Source organism: Epinephelus lanceolatus, chromosome 19 (assembly GCF_041903045.1).
Source record: "Epinephelus lanceolatus isolate andai-2023 chromosome 19, ASM4190304v1, whole genome shotgun sequence".
Lineage (NCBI taxonomy): Eukaryota > Metazoa > Chordata > Actinopteri > Perciformes > Serranidae > Epinephelus > Epinephelus lanceolatus.
Genome location: NC_135752.1, coordinates 21,395,721 through 21,412,254, shown reverse-complemented (window position 1 = coordinate 21,412,254; position 16,534 = coordinate 21,395,721). Strand labels below are relative to the sequence as shown.

Genomic DNA, 16,534 nt, shown 5'->3' with positions numbered 1-16,534 from the left:
CATTCAGGGGTTGTCTGTTTTTCAGTATTTTGTCAGTGCTAAAAAAAGAATCTTCCCCGATTACATCAAATGTTTGGGCAATGAATTAAATATTTATAACCATAAATTACATTCTATAATCGACGTAATGCTCACGGCTTTAGTTGTAGGTGTATATGATAGGCTGCAATGCTGCCAGCTGAAGGGAAACCATTGCAAGCATTTTCAGTGCACGTCCCTAAAGCTCTACAGCAGGGCGATTTTGCGCGTTCCCGTGACTCTCGCCATAGAAAACAAAGCTGAACGTCTTCCATAACAGCTAGGGGTGCAGACTGGAGGAATATCCGAATTTATTCTGGATACATCATGCTGAATATGGATTTACAGTGGGTGTAGCATCGTTGGAGACCGAGCCTTCTCGGCTGGGGTGACGGCAGGACATTAGCAAAACCGACGAAAATAACATCAGTGTGTTTTTTTCTCGGGGTGCTTTGTCTTGTCCACCTAACGATAGCAAACCATCATTCCCATTTCAATTGCAAGATATTCAGCTAGTGACTACTAGCTGCCGCCGGGATGTATCATCATGTTGTCACCTAAAAGTAACTGCTAGGACGTTGGATTGTGAAGGATAAGCAGAAAACCTCTCCGAGGTCCCATCGGGTTGTCACCGGGACCTGAATCTGTGTTAGCCACAGTCGCGGAACCCACTGTTTTCGGCGATATGGCGGAGCAGGGCTACTCATCTTGGTGAGTGCGCACAGGCATCGCGCTGCCGATTAGTAGTAGCTACCTAACGCTAGCTGCGGCTACCGCTAAGCCCGATTCATTTAGGTCACTTAACCAATGAATTATATGTCTGTCAATTCACACAAATACTTGGCTCTCCACACAGACGCCTTCACGTGCATTTGTCACCGTCCAGATAGCAAAATGTCACACATCTAATTTTTCCCCTGCATCTCTGATATTGCTAACAGCTAACTTGAACGGGCTGGTTAGCTAGCAGCGGCTAATCAGCTCCACCAGCTGACGCTATGCTAACGCTACCCAGCTTCGGTCAATTCCAATGGTACCATTGTGAAGCGAATGCTAAAGAGCTAGCTGCCCAGCTAACGGCTTGATAAGCTCGTTGGGGTTAGCCAGTCGGTGAATGACTCGTTCGCACACATTATCAAGGCTTGTCTTGTGAAAATTGTAATTTTGCACAATAAGCACAACGCTGCATGACAGTGTCAAGCAGATTATTGGACGTTAGCTGAGCCAACAAATTAGCGTTAGCTGATTAGATGGCTAGCATTCGTCGTCGACCTGCTGCACACAATAACAAAGCTTCTGCCGTATAGCTAGGCTAGCTAACTGGCATCGCAGTCATGTCCCAATATGCCAGTTTCAGGGTGAGCTTGGCATTGTTAGACACGACAGGTTGTCACAAACCATACCGGCAGAATTGTGATGTAAATACACACACTTGAAGTCAGGTTAACGTTACAATTGTATTTTAATGTTTGGGGTAAGTCTAGATTCAAGGAAGCTAGGCAGAGATGATGTGATCACTAAAATGCGTTGTCCCCATGAATGAAAATGACCTGACTTTGTTGAGGCCTAGCTAATTAATGTAAGCTAAATTGTGTGTTAGATCCCAGCAACACGGGTTGAATGTTTGTAGTAATCATTTTTAAAGCAGCATCTTCTTGTGTATGAGTAGTCCAAACCTATGACTGTCTAACAGCAGACTAGCTTCATTGAATGGTGGAGGTAGACAGAAATGCTGTGTTTTGATCTTACCTGTGTGTCTAACTCTTGTTTAATGTCATTATTATTATTATTATTATTATTATTATTATTCTGGAAATGCCAGTCGTTATAGTCCTTTCACATCACTTGACACAGCTTTAGATCAGTTAACCAAAGCCTTTCTGGCTATGAGGATGTCTGTAAACACTATTACTTATAAAATTTATTGTGAAAGCATACTAGCTTTGTGTCATTGTAGTTTTCATAAACATCCTGTCATAAATCTGTATAGTTAGGAATTTGCTTACACTGGGAGTAGCCCCACTACTACATAATTCAAATATGTTTTATTTGACCAAATGAGCACAGACAATTCACATTTCTGTTACAGGAGCACATTTTTCCTTATATTTGTTCTGCTGTCTGTAAGGTTTGGGTGCAACCATAATGACATCAGTTTTTATAATCAATATTCAAATTTTCTAATGATCAGATGATGAAGGAACTAAAACCATTTACATGTGTGATCCTTACCTGTATACATTACCTGGATAATGACATTCAGTCCACAGACTTTACCATTTATACCTAGTATTATAAACTGTTGTCGTTATCTCCATTTTGCCGATATTGTGACTGGATCTCAATATGCAAATTGCTGTAGCGGGGTTGGTGGTCTTGTCAACAAACATGTCACACACAGAGCAAAGCTATAAATGGTTGTCATTCATTTTTAAAATCATTTTTGTGAGGCGAGATCGTCAAGCCACTGCTACTACTTGTAGCTTTCCCCAGGCTTGCTTGAGATAGCAGGAAGAGGCAGAGTTTAATGATGTTTCAACTTGCTGAGTGGATTTTTTTTTTCTGATTAATATGATTATGCTATACAGACTGTTTATGCACAGAGCTAAAATCTGATCACATGGCACCTCACCACCTCCAGATGTGTTCAGGCTGATTTGATTGCAAACCGCTGACAATGTGTTCAGTGTGCATTTAAACTCGGTGGTGTCATTCATTTTTCCTTCCTTATATTTACTATATAGATAGCATACCCAGATACAGTGTTAAAAATACAGTGTTTTGACTAACTGATCCAGGCTTAGCACAAAGGGAAGTTATGTCATCAGCAAGGAAAAAAAACGTCCAGCAGCTTCAGAATGGTCCTATACATGTTGTAGCTCTAGTCTTTGTGTGATGTTAGGCTAAGTATCTCTTGGACCGTTCTTTGCATGGAGTGCATTGTACATATGGTAGATGATACATCTAGATCAGTATTGTATTTCTAAAATTATTGGTGTTTTTCTGTAAAATTACCAAACCTTCGCTACAAAAGGAAAAAAAATCCTGTCAGAATAATGGCTGAGTGTGTAGTTGCTTGTGTTAATGTGCAAGCTAAGCAGAAAAAAACAATATCAAAGACAGTGACCATCTTTTGTGCGAGAAATAGCTGAAAGGTCACTGAAGAACCTAAAATAGGTAAATTAAGGCTTGTATGCTCATGTTGGCAAAATATTTTTGCTTTGCAACCGAACTGCTAAGTGACATTTTCTTTTACCCATCCAGTGTTTAAAGACTCAGACAGCCAGATGCATAAAATCCTATGTAGGTGCATGACTAAAACTGTTAATGGACAAAGACAGAAATATGCATACGCGTTCTTAAGGTCTGGTTCATGCATGTCTGATTTTGTTTTATCATTGTGGAACTGCGCGCACAAGCACCAGCCCCATTTCTGCTCCTATAGTCAGTCGCTGATAGTTGTAGAAACACCCTTACACAAGTTTGTAAATCGATACTTGTGCCCGCTCTACCACTCATTAGACCTGTCAATGAGAAATACGGCAAAGAGAGTGCAATTTCACAGACTGTGTGTCACATTGGTGAGTTCTCTGATGGTGCCAGAATAGCTGTCAGTACACACAGCTGTGGCTACTTGTAGCACCTGTACCACTAATTAATCAGGTTTCTGCACACCATCATCGCGGTAAAAACTCAATCATTATTTTAAAATGTCAGAAGGATGATCGGTGTTTATTCATATATATATATATATATTCATAGAGCTAAGTAGACTTTACAAAGTGCTTCACAATTCAGGATGAAGTTAATCATTAACAGGGAGGTGATGGCTCAAATGTAAATAAAAAGAGTGATGAAATTCATCACTTCTAGTCTAAAATGAAGTTTATAAATGTGCCTTTGAGTGACATTTTACAGAACGCTGTGCAGCCTGCAAGAATGATAACACATCAGCGAAATTATCAGATAACCTAAAAACAATGTTACCTGACTCTTAAGTTAGTCTGCAGGATGTGCACACATTCTCACCGCACATTCTTCCTTTATAAATACCAGTTTATGTGGGGGAAAAGGCATATGCACACTTTTTTTTGCGTGCACATTGTTTATACATCTGGCCCCTGTTCAGATCACCGCCCACCTTTTTACATTGCACATAAACATACAGTCATCTGCAGTTTTACAACAGTGTCACACGACTGGGTGCTTTTCAATGCATGTCCTTTAAGTTGAACTTGTTTCAGGTGACATTAAGTTGTGAGTGAGTATGTGCTTTAAGGACTGTGGGAGCTGTGGAACAAGACATAAAATTTTCAGATTACATCATTACTATATTCATATACAGAGTGTCAAAACTTGAGACACTGTTACAGATGTAATTATAGTTGACAAATGTTAATGCTGTTGCACTTGTTTAGTTAAGTATGTCACTATAATCTGCAGTAACATGACCTCCATACTTTGGTGCACATAACCTGGTCAGTAGGGCGTGTTTTTACTTCATACCAACATCAGTGTTATAATTTTTATATTTTATATACAGATAGCAGTTTTAAATCAGGCTTATCCAGTTGCAAAAGTCAAGCCATCCATTTGGAAATGTTACTTCTGCCAGTAATCTGTTTGTCTTACCCGGCCACATCAGATCTTGAGCCACTGAACGCATCACCACGCTCCCATTGCCTTGAAAACAGAAATGCAAACACCCATGGAGTTGTGACATACTTGTCACGTAATAAGGGGGAGTTCTGCTTTACAAGCATTAAAAAAACTACTGTGTATTTTGATACTGAAACCATTACATTAAGCAATCACAGACATAAATAATGTGATGTATCATATTAGTGGTATTTGATGGAAGCAGGTGTTAGAATACACAGACCTTGAATGGCATTGTGTTTACAGACATTTGGTTTGGATGCTGTGCTTGGCAGCATCTGCACATTCTGTTTGCACAATTAGTCTTACAGCTACAAATAACGGCCTGGATAAATTGCTAATAAGTGAACCACAGCACGCTGGGGTTAGCCTTGTGGTGACCAAGTGGGTAATGCATTTTTGAAGGTGTCCCGTTTGAAAGCTTGCAAGTCATAGTTTGATGCCACTTTGAACAGCATTCTGTTGCATCTGGTAGCTTTGCAGCTTGCTTGAATCCTGCCCATCATTAGGTGGCTTTTTGTTGCCATCACACTGGTACGTCTGTTTGTTAATAGAGCTGTTATCTCCTGGTTTCACTTCCCCAGCAAAAGTTCTGCAGCTTGTCAAATGCATGCTATGTGAAGTCAGAACTTTTCAACCATAACATTTTAGGTGAAATTGTGAAAGTGGTGCTTCCTGAGGAGCAGACAGTAATATATAGTCACATAGATATATTAGGTAACAGCAGACCTACGCAGCTCTCATAGAGTATCTAATTTTACTTGTCTATCAAAGCACATGTCAAATGCTGTTTGTCACCCTTCTTTGTGTTTTTATCTGGGAGACATCGATCAGTCACTGCACTTGTTGATACCATCGTGTGAAAGCTTTGAATCTGCTAATTATGAGTGAAATAAAATGATAGAGAAGATTATGTTTTTACTGCGATTTGCTATCACAGGGAGACTCAGCATAGACATTATAAAATCCTGGCCTTAATTCTACGTAATTTTCATTCATAACTTTTGCTGTAGCCATTGATTTCGCCCAGTTGTTACGTGTCTTTGCTCTGGTTTAGCCTTGTTGAACAGTCAAAGGGTCAAGTCTATATTATCTTGTAAGGCTGGCTGGTAAGAGTGTGGTTATGTGGCAAGCGCACATAACAGATGTCCCAGTAAGCTTTAGAAAATGACATTACACTGTGTGTGACATGGATGTGTTCACGCATTTGTAGGTTGTAGGGGTGTAGCAACACATCAGTCTGGATTAATATATCGATTCAGTGATCAATGATCCAATATCAGTGATGCAAAGTGAAAACACTGAGACATATCATCTTTAAGAGGTGCCTTTATTTTGAAATTTTCATGGCATGTTTGTGTTACAATTTCTGTCAAAGCACATCTCCTTTCTAAACATTCAAACAGTACTAGTGGCCCAGTGTAAAGCTGACCACGAGGCAGCCAAAAAAAGACAGTGATGATGATCATTACTGATATTGTCTCATATCGAATGCAGGCCCTTGAATTGAATTGAACTGAAATTGTATCATGGCAGAATTTGTGATATCAGCAAATTGTATCGTCCAACAAAATCGATATAGCATGACATGATTAAACTTGTTGACACATGGGTTAACAAAGGCGTCATCATGCTTCATGATCAAGCTCTCCCTCTTGGTTTAATCGGATGAAAATTAGACCAAAGTGAAACATCATATATTTAAACCACTCTGCCCACACTGCCATGTGTAATCTTCATTGTGAAAACGACAGCAACCACATCTATCGAACTGAAAGTCTAAAAATTCTGCTTGACAACATGTGCAGTGTTTCCATCACATACTGTAGGTTATTCCCGAAGATAGTTAAAACAAGATTAGGTTAGTAAGTCATTTGTCTACATATTACATGCTTGATTGTTCATCAGCTAAATTGATTGCTTTAGCACTAGGGGTGTAACGGTACACAAAAATCTCCGTTCGGTACGTACCTCGGTACACAAGTCACGGTTCGTTTTTTTTTTTTCGGTACAGTAATGAAAAAAATAGACTATTAAACTATTAAATATCTTTTACTTATTGGTAACCTTATTAAAACATACCACCACAGCAGTTAACTCTTTTTACACAATTTTTGAATGAAACAAATATATATAAAATCCTGCTTTTTCATATTGTTTGAATGAAAATAGAAATATATAAAAGTGAAAAATAAAATCCTGCTGTTTTTTTTAACACATTTTTTGAATGAAAAATATAAATATACATTTCTGCTTTAACAGTTTTACTCAATTAAAATAAAAAGTATAGTGCAGCTGGTCAGCTTTAAAGCCTGCTCAGATTCAGTTTTACTAGGAACTTACTTAGTTTTCCCACTTTGTTAAAGTGCAGTAAACAAAACATGCTTATATCTAAAGTGCAGCTTAAACAATTTTACTTAACTCCAATGGCGTTGGTTATTTCTTTAGCGCGATGGTCAGGGAAACGCTCTTTCTTTTTAAACGACGACGATATCGTAGTTTGCACCAGATTGCTTTTTCTAGTCGTGCCGGTTAACGTTCAAACGTGGTGTCGCTTTAGATGCATTAGCATGTTAGACATGTTTCCAAGTACATACCCGACTGCTGTTCTGCAGTGTCGGCACACTGCTTTTGTTTTGTCCACTTGTTTATTTCCATCTTCGTATTTTACCCTGAAACCAAAGTGTTCCCAAACGGAGGACTTAAGGTTTGCGGGTGGGTCTCCAGGTTCGTCAGGCTCACTTGCCATGTTGTCAAAATGCGACAATGCGCTGCACAAAGTGAAAGCGGAGATTTACGGGACTCGGTCCGTCACTCAATTATGTCCGTCGGGGAACTAGATATTTTAAATGGTTCGGCTCGCAAAAACGGAATTAAAATAAAACAAAATAAAATAAAATAATATCCTGCGCCCAATAATTCGGTACAGGGTCGTGCTGAACCGGAAGTCGTGTACCGAATGGTTCAACACAAATACATGTACCGTTTCGGCCCTATTTAGCACTCATGTTTCACAGTTAATTCTGTTGAATGTATGAAGGACTTATTCGTAGGCGTTGTCCATATCTTGAGAAAATCCTTTGATGTCAAGTAACACACAGTGAACCCTACTAGTTGAGCATGTTTGAATATCTGTGCAGCTACCTGCTAAGGTTTTCACTGCAGGTTGCAAAATTAATATTAGAAGCTTATTATGGTTCTTACAAGTGTGGCTGAGGTTGTTGTTCTTCTGTACTGGTAAAATTACCTTAGCATATGGACATAAGCAGAGGTTATTCGCAAAAATGTCAATATATTAACCATCAACAACAGAAGATTTTCTTTCTCCGAAGTCCCACAAGTCAGCGTTGCTGTAGACCAATGAAGGTTTATAGAGATTTGTAGTTTTGACTTGATTATCAGTTGTTCCTAGGTGCTGCCTGCCATTAGTTGTCACCATTGTTACCTCAGACTACATACTGATAACATGGTGTTGTCTCCATCTGTGTAGCCGCCTGTTGTAGTGCATAACCAACAATTTCTGAGGTTAGTGTAGAGTATTGTCCAGAAAGTATTATCACACTGAAATGTTTGTCAAAAATGTAATCTTATATATGCCCCTTTACTTTCAAATGATATAAAATTTCAAAGAGAAGATGGCTGCAGCTCCATATTGGCAACATCCACTGAGTAGTAGTCCAAAAATATACTTTTTTTATTTCCCCTTTGGCCTTTTTATTAATGAATTTAAGAAAACTCCTTCCTCAGGAAACACGCTTATTAAGACCAAATCCTGAAATCCTCTTATTAAGACTATCCACAGAACAATCTAATTCAGACCCTGCCTTTTTAGACTCTGACGAATCAAGTAATCATTCACACAACTCACAAAGTAGGTGATGCTGGAAACTTTGGCTTTTGCACAATTAAAATAAGTCTGTTTTCATAATCAACAGTGATATCTACTGTAAAGACCGTAGTCTTGTGCAATGAGAATCTGTGGTACACCACAGAACACAAATGACAGCGGACATTGTCCCATACTCACCTTAGATTATCGGTTACAGAGTGTTTGAACTATGTTGTCACAAGTAAAGCCTCTGTGGTTACAGCTAAGAGCCTGCTAAGAACACACAGTGTCCTTAAAACATAGTACTGCAGGGGATCCTTGTGTCCATGTGCTAAGGTGTGGCCAATGTAATTGTAACATCACAGATAAACTCAGCCCAGGACCTCACATGCCCTCTACGTCAATCTTGGCTGTCAATTTCTGGATGAGATCAGATCTTATCAGCACTTGTTTTAAACAAAGAAGAAATGTCACAGAAGGGTGTAAACACACACCAGAGCAGCAATACAGGGGAGGTGTACTTATTTTCATGGAAGCAAAAAGGTCACCGTTGATCACAAATTACATTCTTGTTCCTGAAGGATGTAACCCATTATATCCGTAATTGGATGAGAAAGTGGAGGCAGATAAATGTTAAAGTCTCCCTCCGCTCTAAAATGTGTTTCTTTTATGTTTATGCCCCCTAAAATGTCTGACCTTGACTATACTGACTTGTATCTGTGCAAAATTTGTCACTAGAGAGGTGATTTCACATTCCTCTGAAGGGAGCGGTGAACGTGCACTTCCCTAAAATCTAAGATTCAAATGCACACCTGGAGAATGAGATTAGGTGCATCACTAATACGAAAGCCAACCGCTGTCGGAGCAGATATCGACAGGGAACACACTTCGATATCACACAGACAAAGACACATGACTCCTCCAACGTGGAGCGGATTTGTCACTACAGAGAGCAGAGTTAGCATTAGCATAGTGGAAGTTTTGACAGCAAACATGGGAGAGTTTGTGGACGTAAGCTGGACCCTGAAGGTTTCTTCCAATATCCACAAAAAAACTCATCGGAACTGATGTTCTATGTTTCATTACCACTAATGCTGTGTCTGCTATCGCAGTTAGGCTACAAGCTAACAAGCTAACAAAATAAATAGAAGATGCTAACTACACTTACCATTCTGGTATGTCTGCAAGTCACCATTTTTTGGTGCACAACAGACTCCTCATCTGAGTCAGCATTAAGCTCAAACATGTATGACTTAATCTCTCCATTGTTTTCTCAAATGTTAGCCATCTTGATGCTAGGGTTGGGCCAGTGTAAACATTTTCAAACCAGTTTGATATTGAGCCAAACACCAGACTGGACCAGTTAAGCAAATTTTATGAGGAGTTTTATCAGGTTACTCACTTGACTCAACAGGCACTTCTCAGTGGAACATAATGACACCATGTTTCAATAGAAAACTAGCATCTGATTATCGCGTACCATCTCTTAACATCAGAGCCCTCTGTTCACATTGAATCTATTAAATATGCTTTTCTGTTACTCGTAAACAAACCATGTGCCTGTCAGCTGTGTGCTTGAGATCAAACTGGAGACACACCCAATTAAGATATGGGTGAGTAGCCCACTTGCCATCTTCCAATGTCTGTATTGTCACTTTTTAAAACAGAAAACATGTTATATATTGTGATATTTACTGGAAATCGCACACAATACAGCCAACTGCAAATAGCTCGTTATTAACGATAGTCATTTACTTTACCAAAAACTTTCAGCTCCCCGGTGATCTCCCTCCAGTCGGCTGACACCGTATTTAGGTTATTGTAGTGAAATAAGAAGGTATCGTATAGACTGAAATTTGATCTCCTGAATGTTGCAGGTGCCAGCCTGTCAGACAGTAGTGGCTCTGTTAGGCAGTTTGTAAACTTAAGATAATATTAATCACAATGTCATAGTGCTTATTATTAATGACAGAATGTGTCATAATGATAATGCTTGATCAGCCTGTTTCCATGCAGTCAAACCAGTTTAAGCTCGTACACCGGATCAGACCGGCAAAACCAAAAAGCAGCCCAACTCTACTAGATGTGCGCTCCTCTTTCACCGGCCAACCTAGAGCAAGCAGCACCGGAGAAACCATAAAGCAAAAGCAAAACTGTCAGGAAGCAGCAGTGGTGGGCAGGGCGTTGGCCAGATCCAGAATTTTCTCAGTGAGGGAGAGAGAGTAAATCTGCACCTAGTCCATCTAAAACTAAATATTAGTATAAGTATTGTGTATAGAGGGGGACTTGAATTCCCAATCAGCAGTCCAGTGACAACTCCATCCAGTGGTTACTGTAAGCTGGAGTGAATTAAAGCGCTAAATTAAGTTAATATATGTGCTAGGGTCTTAAAATTTTCCAGTTTATGTAATCTTTCTCTATGTGTATAATCTTGAGAGTCCTGAGTAGCATATTATTTTATATATCCATGCCTCACAGGGCCAGCATTTGTAAAAGTCTTCATTGTGGCCCGGTGACCTGGCCCTTAGTGGTCAAGTCATGCATGCAACTGGCTTGATGGAGGACGGTATTGGAATTGTGTTATTGAAAACCTAGTCTGTCAGTGAACAAGGACGTCTTATGGCACTTTGGGCTGCCATCCAGCCCTCAACAGTCCGGGATTGTATTTTGTTTTTAAATGTTCCATTCATCTATCTCACCCATGTTCTACAGGCTTCTGTGCGCAGAATTCAGACGAACCAGTTCGATGCTAGAATATGAATTAGGCCTGTGGTAGATGAAACTAGCTGTCTATGTGCTCGCTGTGTTGACAGTGAGGCAGTGACATCATTAGTGTCTCTGTGTCAGAGAACAAGGTCAGTTTCTTAATCACTTTCTTAATGCTTGAGGCCAAACTGGTGGCAGGACATTTAACCTGTTTAGTTCAGAACTCACAAAAAAGAAACAGTTGCCTGAATAGGGTGTCATATTTGGATCGGCTTTATTGTTGGGTGTTTATTATGGCCTACATCTTGGGTCAAGTACACCGCTCTCTTTGTAATTTGACCAATCTGTAAAGATGATGCCTGAGGAGTCTGTTTTTCGGTCATTAAATAGAGAGGCCTTTATTGGACAAACAAGACCGGGGAAAAGCTACATGATGCAGTATTGTCCCGGTGTCCTGTTTCCACAGTGAACTACATGTTATCCCTCCCCTTCTAGACACCCTGTAGTCATTCCTGTACTACTGAATGAATGAAAGAGACAGGAGATCCTTGCCTTTTTTTTTTTAACTCAGCATCACAATGAAACCTGTGAATTCCTGCGTCACATGCGCACCAGAATGAAAAATGATTTGGAGCACAGAGTCTTCTTATGCAAGGGCTGTTGTCTCTGTCAGTACTTGGAAGAAAACTAGTAATGCAGCCCGGCGATACTCAGAACTGAAATAGTATTACTGCATGCCAGCAGAAAAGGGCTGAGTTAGTTGCAGGCGCTGAATTTTTCTGCACAGAAATGGGCCTTTTTTAGTACCTTGTTAGAAGATAATATCCAAACGAATTAACCTTTTCTGACCAAACCAAAATGCATTAACGCAGGAGCCCTGTTCATTCCTTGAAAGTGTTTATTTTCCATGTTCATGCTCTGTAGCCAGAGTTGTCTATATGGTTATTATTTTGTGGATTTCCATCTCACAGATGATGAGGTAGAACTGTTCTTATCAATGTTGTTTAAGCGCAGATATAAGTGATTTTTTTTCCTATGTCAACATATTAAATTCCTGTGAGTGTTGCTGTCATTGCCAGCACAAACTGAAATGCAGCCTGCATGATACAGTATGTTGCAGAGGAAAACCATTTATATTCACTGTGTGTTGCCTCACTATATCCAAGCAAGGATTGAGTCGCTGGCTACAGTTGTAGTAGAGCAGGAGACATTGTTGCCCTCAAAAAGATGACCCAGAGCTCACTAAATCAAACTTTAATATAAAAGAAATGCCAGAGTGCAGTAGTGGGGAAAATAGCAGAAACAGAAACTGCTACAGATGTTGATTCAACTCAATGTTTTTTTTTTGGGGGGGGGGGGGGGGGGGGTTTGTAGTACCATATCTTGCAGTGTGGCAAATATCCTGTTGTGTGTCACCCAGTCAGTGTTGGCGTTGGTCATCTTGTGACAATGGCTCCTTTTGCTGATGTGGTTTTCCTGTGTGGAGCGTCTGTCATTGTGACTTGTAAGACTTTACCTCTGCCACATTGCACCCTCTGTGTTTTTTTTTGTCTCATTTATTATTCTCAGTAAAATAAATACCCAGTAATTTAATCTATAGAGAGCAGTTAATTCAGCAGTTAAACATTTAAGAATGTAGCTGAAACGATACTGAATTTTTGAGGGGGATATGGATATGAGAGTTTGAAACGGGTTATACAGATCCCTTAAAATAGTTGGGTTTTGTTCAAGGCTTGATGTTTTACAGTTGAACAGTAAAGTGCTGTGTCAGTGTGGAGGACAAACTGTAAATGTGAAACTATTGAGTAACTACCTCAAACATGTCTGTGGTATTAATGTGCTGCATTTTCTTGTTACTTATTGGCAGACATATTCACAGATATATTTAGGAGCTAATATTGGCTGATATAGTCATCTACCCACGGATTTATATGATAGGGATGCACGCGATAAGTCGTCTGAACGATTATACGTCCCTCCCCTCGCAAGGCCACATAACTGTGATGCAGCCACCCGCCACTAGTGGGGGCTACAGAGCCGTCAGACAGCAGTCCCCCTCCCCGCGGTAATGCTCGAGTAGACTGGAGTTTTAAAACAACACGGTGAGAAATTGGAGAAATGTCCTCTCACAAAACCAGCGCTGTTTGGCAGTGCTTTGATCTAGAAAATGAATTCAGTAGCAATTTATCTTTTTTAATGTTATATTATTTGTTAACTTTAAGTGAGTTGTTATCAGATAATGTGCAGGGTTTACATTCATACTGCACGGCGCAAAATGTCTCTCATTTCAGCTGAAATTTCATTCTTAATTACATGCTGTTTTATTAACTTTAAAGTGAATTGCTATCATTCCTGTCAGATAATCTGCAAGGTTCAATGTGCCCCACATTTCAGAGGCTATTTATTTGTTTTACATGTTATTTTAGTGGCTAACTTTTGACTGAGTTGCCGTCATGTTCACATTCATATGGCACAAAATGTCCCGTACTTTGTCTCGTAAATGGTGCTAAATTTTGACTGTTTTCTGAGTGTTTTCCCTTTTTTAGACTAATTTACTACTAATTTTTTGGGGAATTTGTCACCAGGAACATCCCTAGTATATACATAAAAAAATGGATGACGCATAAAGCCAAGAGGGTTGTAACACTCAGAAATATTTTCCCAGTGATTTACAAATGCCTCTTTCACAATGTAACTCTTTAGGAAAAAGTCTGTTTTGGCCCAATGGCATCACGTGATGCACCCTGTAGCTGCAATTACACCGTGTGGCCACTAGGAAAATTAGCTTCAAAGCCTGGCACTGTTCCTGGAGGCTGTGGTCTAACTCACAAGTGAAATTTAGTATCAATAAAATGTGAAATATTGCATTGTGGGATGTTTTTAGGGCACCATAGTGAATTCAGACACTCAAATAAAATGGCACTAAGTAGCAAAATAGGAATTTCCGTAGGGCTGTTTGAAATCATCGGTCTTAGACCCCTCGGTCAACTAAGATTCTTGGAAGTTGCACAGTCTGTTTTTTGTTTGTTTGTTTGTTTGTTTGTAGGGGGTTTTCTTCAGTGAGTGTGCAGCGCACTCACTCTAATGCAAAATCTCGAGAGTGATTGCTCCTCACTTTCACGCTGCTCTTTGGTACAGACAGCTGCCTGGAGGAGAAGTTTTGCTCTGTGATAGTTTCGCCTCCAAGATAAAGTTGTTCTCTGCCTTCTGCTTAGAAGAGGAGAATTTACACATCACAGCAACTTAATACGATTCAGTCCGTGGCTTTTGTTTGATATCTAGTGTTGACAAAACAATTATTAATTATTGCACATTTGTAAATGTAACTGTCACCCTGAACGCCCAGTGTTCAAACTCTCAGACTCTATATGGGGAAAAAGGAACAAATAGTTGATTACTTGTATTGAACAGCCAAATCTGATTGAACTGACATAATTCTGAGTCAGGTAAAGTCCTAAATTTCAGCACTCTAAAACAATATCAGTGTCACCATTTGGTTGAATAGAGCTGATAAGCTGGACAAATCAATGTGCTAATAGCGTATAACTTTCAGCTGTAGATGCATTGGTGCCTGATGAAATTTGGGGAAGCTGAGATAACAATGACATTATTGGGGGCCACGTTTTTTTTTTTTTTTTTTTTAAACTCCAGCCCACATTCCTCACCCACGACCAGAGAGTTTGACAGGAGACAGACAGGTCAGGATTGGGGTCAAATCTGCACCTCTCGACTGAAGGCAGCCTCCTCACAATGCCTGCCTTGTCTTTGCCCTAGAAAAAGGCCCGCATTATAAGGTTGCATGTCAAGTCTGCGCTATGTCAAGGCCCTAGATCATTGATATGGGAACAATTCGGTGCTTAGATGCAGCACCAGTCTGCAAACTAGAATCCTGATCATGCTACACATTTGTCTGCAAAAAACTTAAAGCTTAAATTTTAGGATTAGTTTGATGTTTAATCTGACAACCTCTTGTTTCTGAGAGCCTGGAAAATCTGTTTAACTGATTAACGGACTTAAAAATGAGCTGGATAAGTAAAGTTTTTAAGCCATATTCATTCTTCATCAAGAAAGTACACTTCCTAGACTAGAACGGAGATGCTGCCGTCTTCAGCCTGAAGTGTATGGATACTCTATTGAACAGCAACCCTCAGCCGAGGCCTTGCAATATGATGTCCTTCATCACTCCCCTTTGCTTTGTCTAGTCTGTCTCACAAAACACAATAACATGTACAGATGCAAGGGGAGGATGTAGTTCAAGGGGTATTTAGATCTTTTTCCCCTGTTACCTGAGTAAATTCAGTCAGGTCTACAGATTAATTGCAATAAACTGCGACTGGTATGTTGTATTTTAAATGCCGTGTTTGTTTGCTGTGCTAGATAGCATAAAGAAAACAGATCTTTCGAGAACGTCTTGCATGAACAGCATTGTCCTTGTATCAACTATTGCATTTTGTTTCGACAGTATTGACTGATGTATTTCAGCTTGCTCAGGCATTTCATATTTTAATGTTACTGCACATCTGTGTGATGTTTCAGGACAGGATCTTGATAGTTTGTCATTAAATATCACACCTTCAATATGCTGTACCATAAATGCAAGGCTTTGTACATAAGACTAAAAGAGTATAACAGAAATTAAACAATATACAATTGAACCATTGAAACCAAAGCTATTTGATGCTTATTTTCTCCAAACTATGCGTGAGTCATATGCTCCGAAATTACATCAGTAGGCCTAATTAGAATTTCGAGGACATTACCATTGCTGGGAGCAGAGACCCCCTTCTTTTGTAGGCAGTTTCCAGTGTGCCTGTAACGATATGGATCACTTTGGCCGTATTGATTTTCAAAATCAATTGCTTGTTTTTTCCCAGTCCTTTTTTTTTTTAATGCACAAAAATTTGCAGTTCTTATTTTACCATCGAGTTGTTTGGCTTTCCTTTCTCAGTTCCTTTCTTTTGTGTAATTATGAGGCCCACTGATCTCGTGGAGACGGCTCGGTGCAACACAGCAGCCTTTTCTTAGGTATGTTTACATGCACACATGAATTTGATAAGTGTCATGTAAACAGCATGTCATGTTTGGATATTCCAAATTAGGCATTATTCCGAATGTAGCATTTTCTGATTAGGACAGTGGGATATGCTGATATTATGTGGGTTTTAATAGCATTCTCTGGACATGTATGCAGTCCATTCAGAATATGCATGTCATTTGGGGGTTTTACCGCAGTTTGCATTACTTTGTTTTGTTTCTTGTGGTTTATGGTCAGCTCTGTGCGTTGTCATTGATCCGTTGTACACAAGCCAATTCGTTAACAGT

The 16,534-nt window shown here is 39.6% G+C and overlaps 1 protein-coding gene across 1 annotated transcript in view; it reads left to right on the top strand.

The window, feature by feature from the left end:
* Positions 1 to 212: 212 nt before the first annotated feature.
* sppl3 (signal peptide peptidase 3) overlaps positions 213 to 16,534 on the top strand; it is a 39,391-nt gene continuing 23,069 nt past the window's right edge. The window contains exon 1 of the mRNA XM_033647247.2: positions 213 to 729. Coding sequence (XP_033503138.2) covers positions 704 to 729 — 26 coding nt within the window. The 5' untranslated portion in view covers positions 213 to 703. The remainder of the gene's footprint in view (positions 730 to 16,534) is intronic.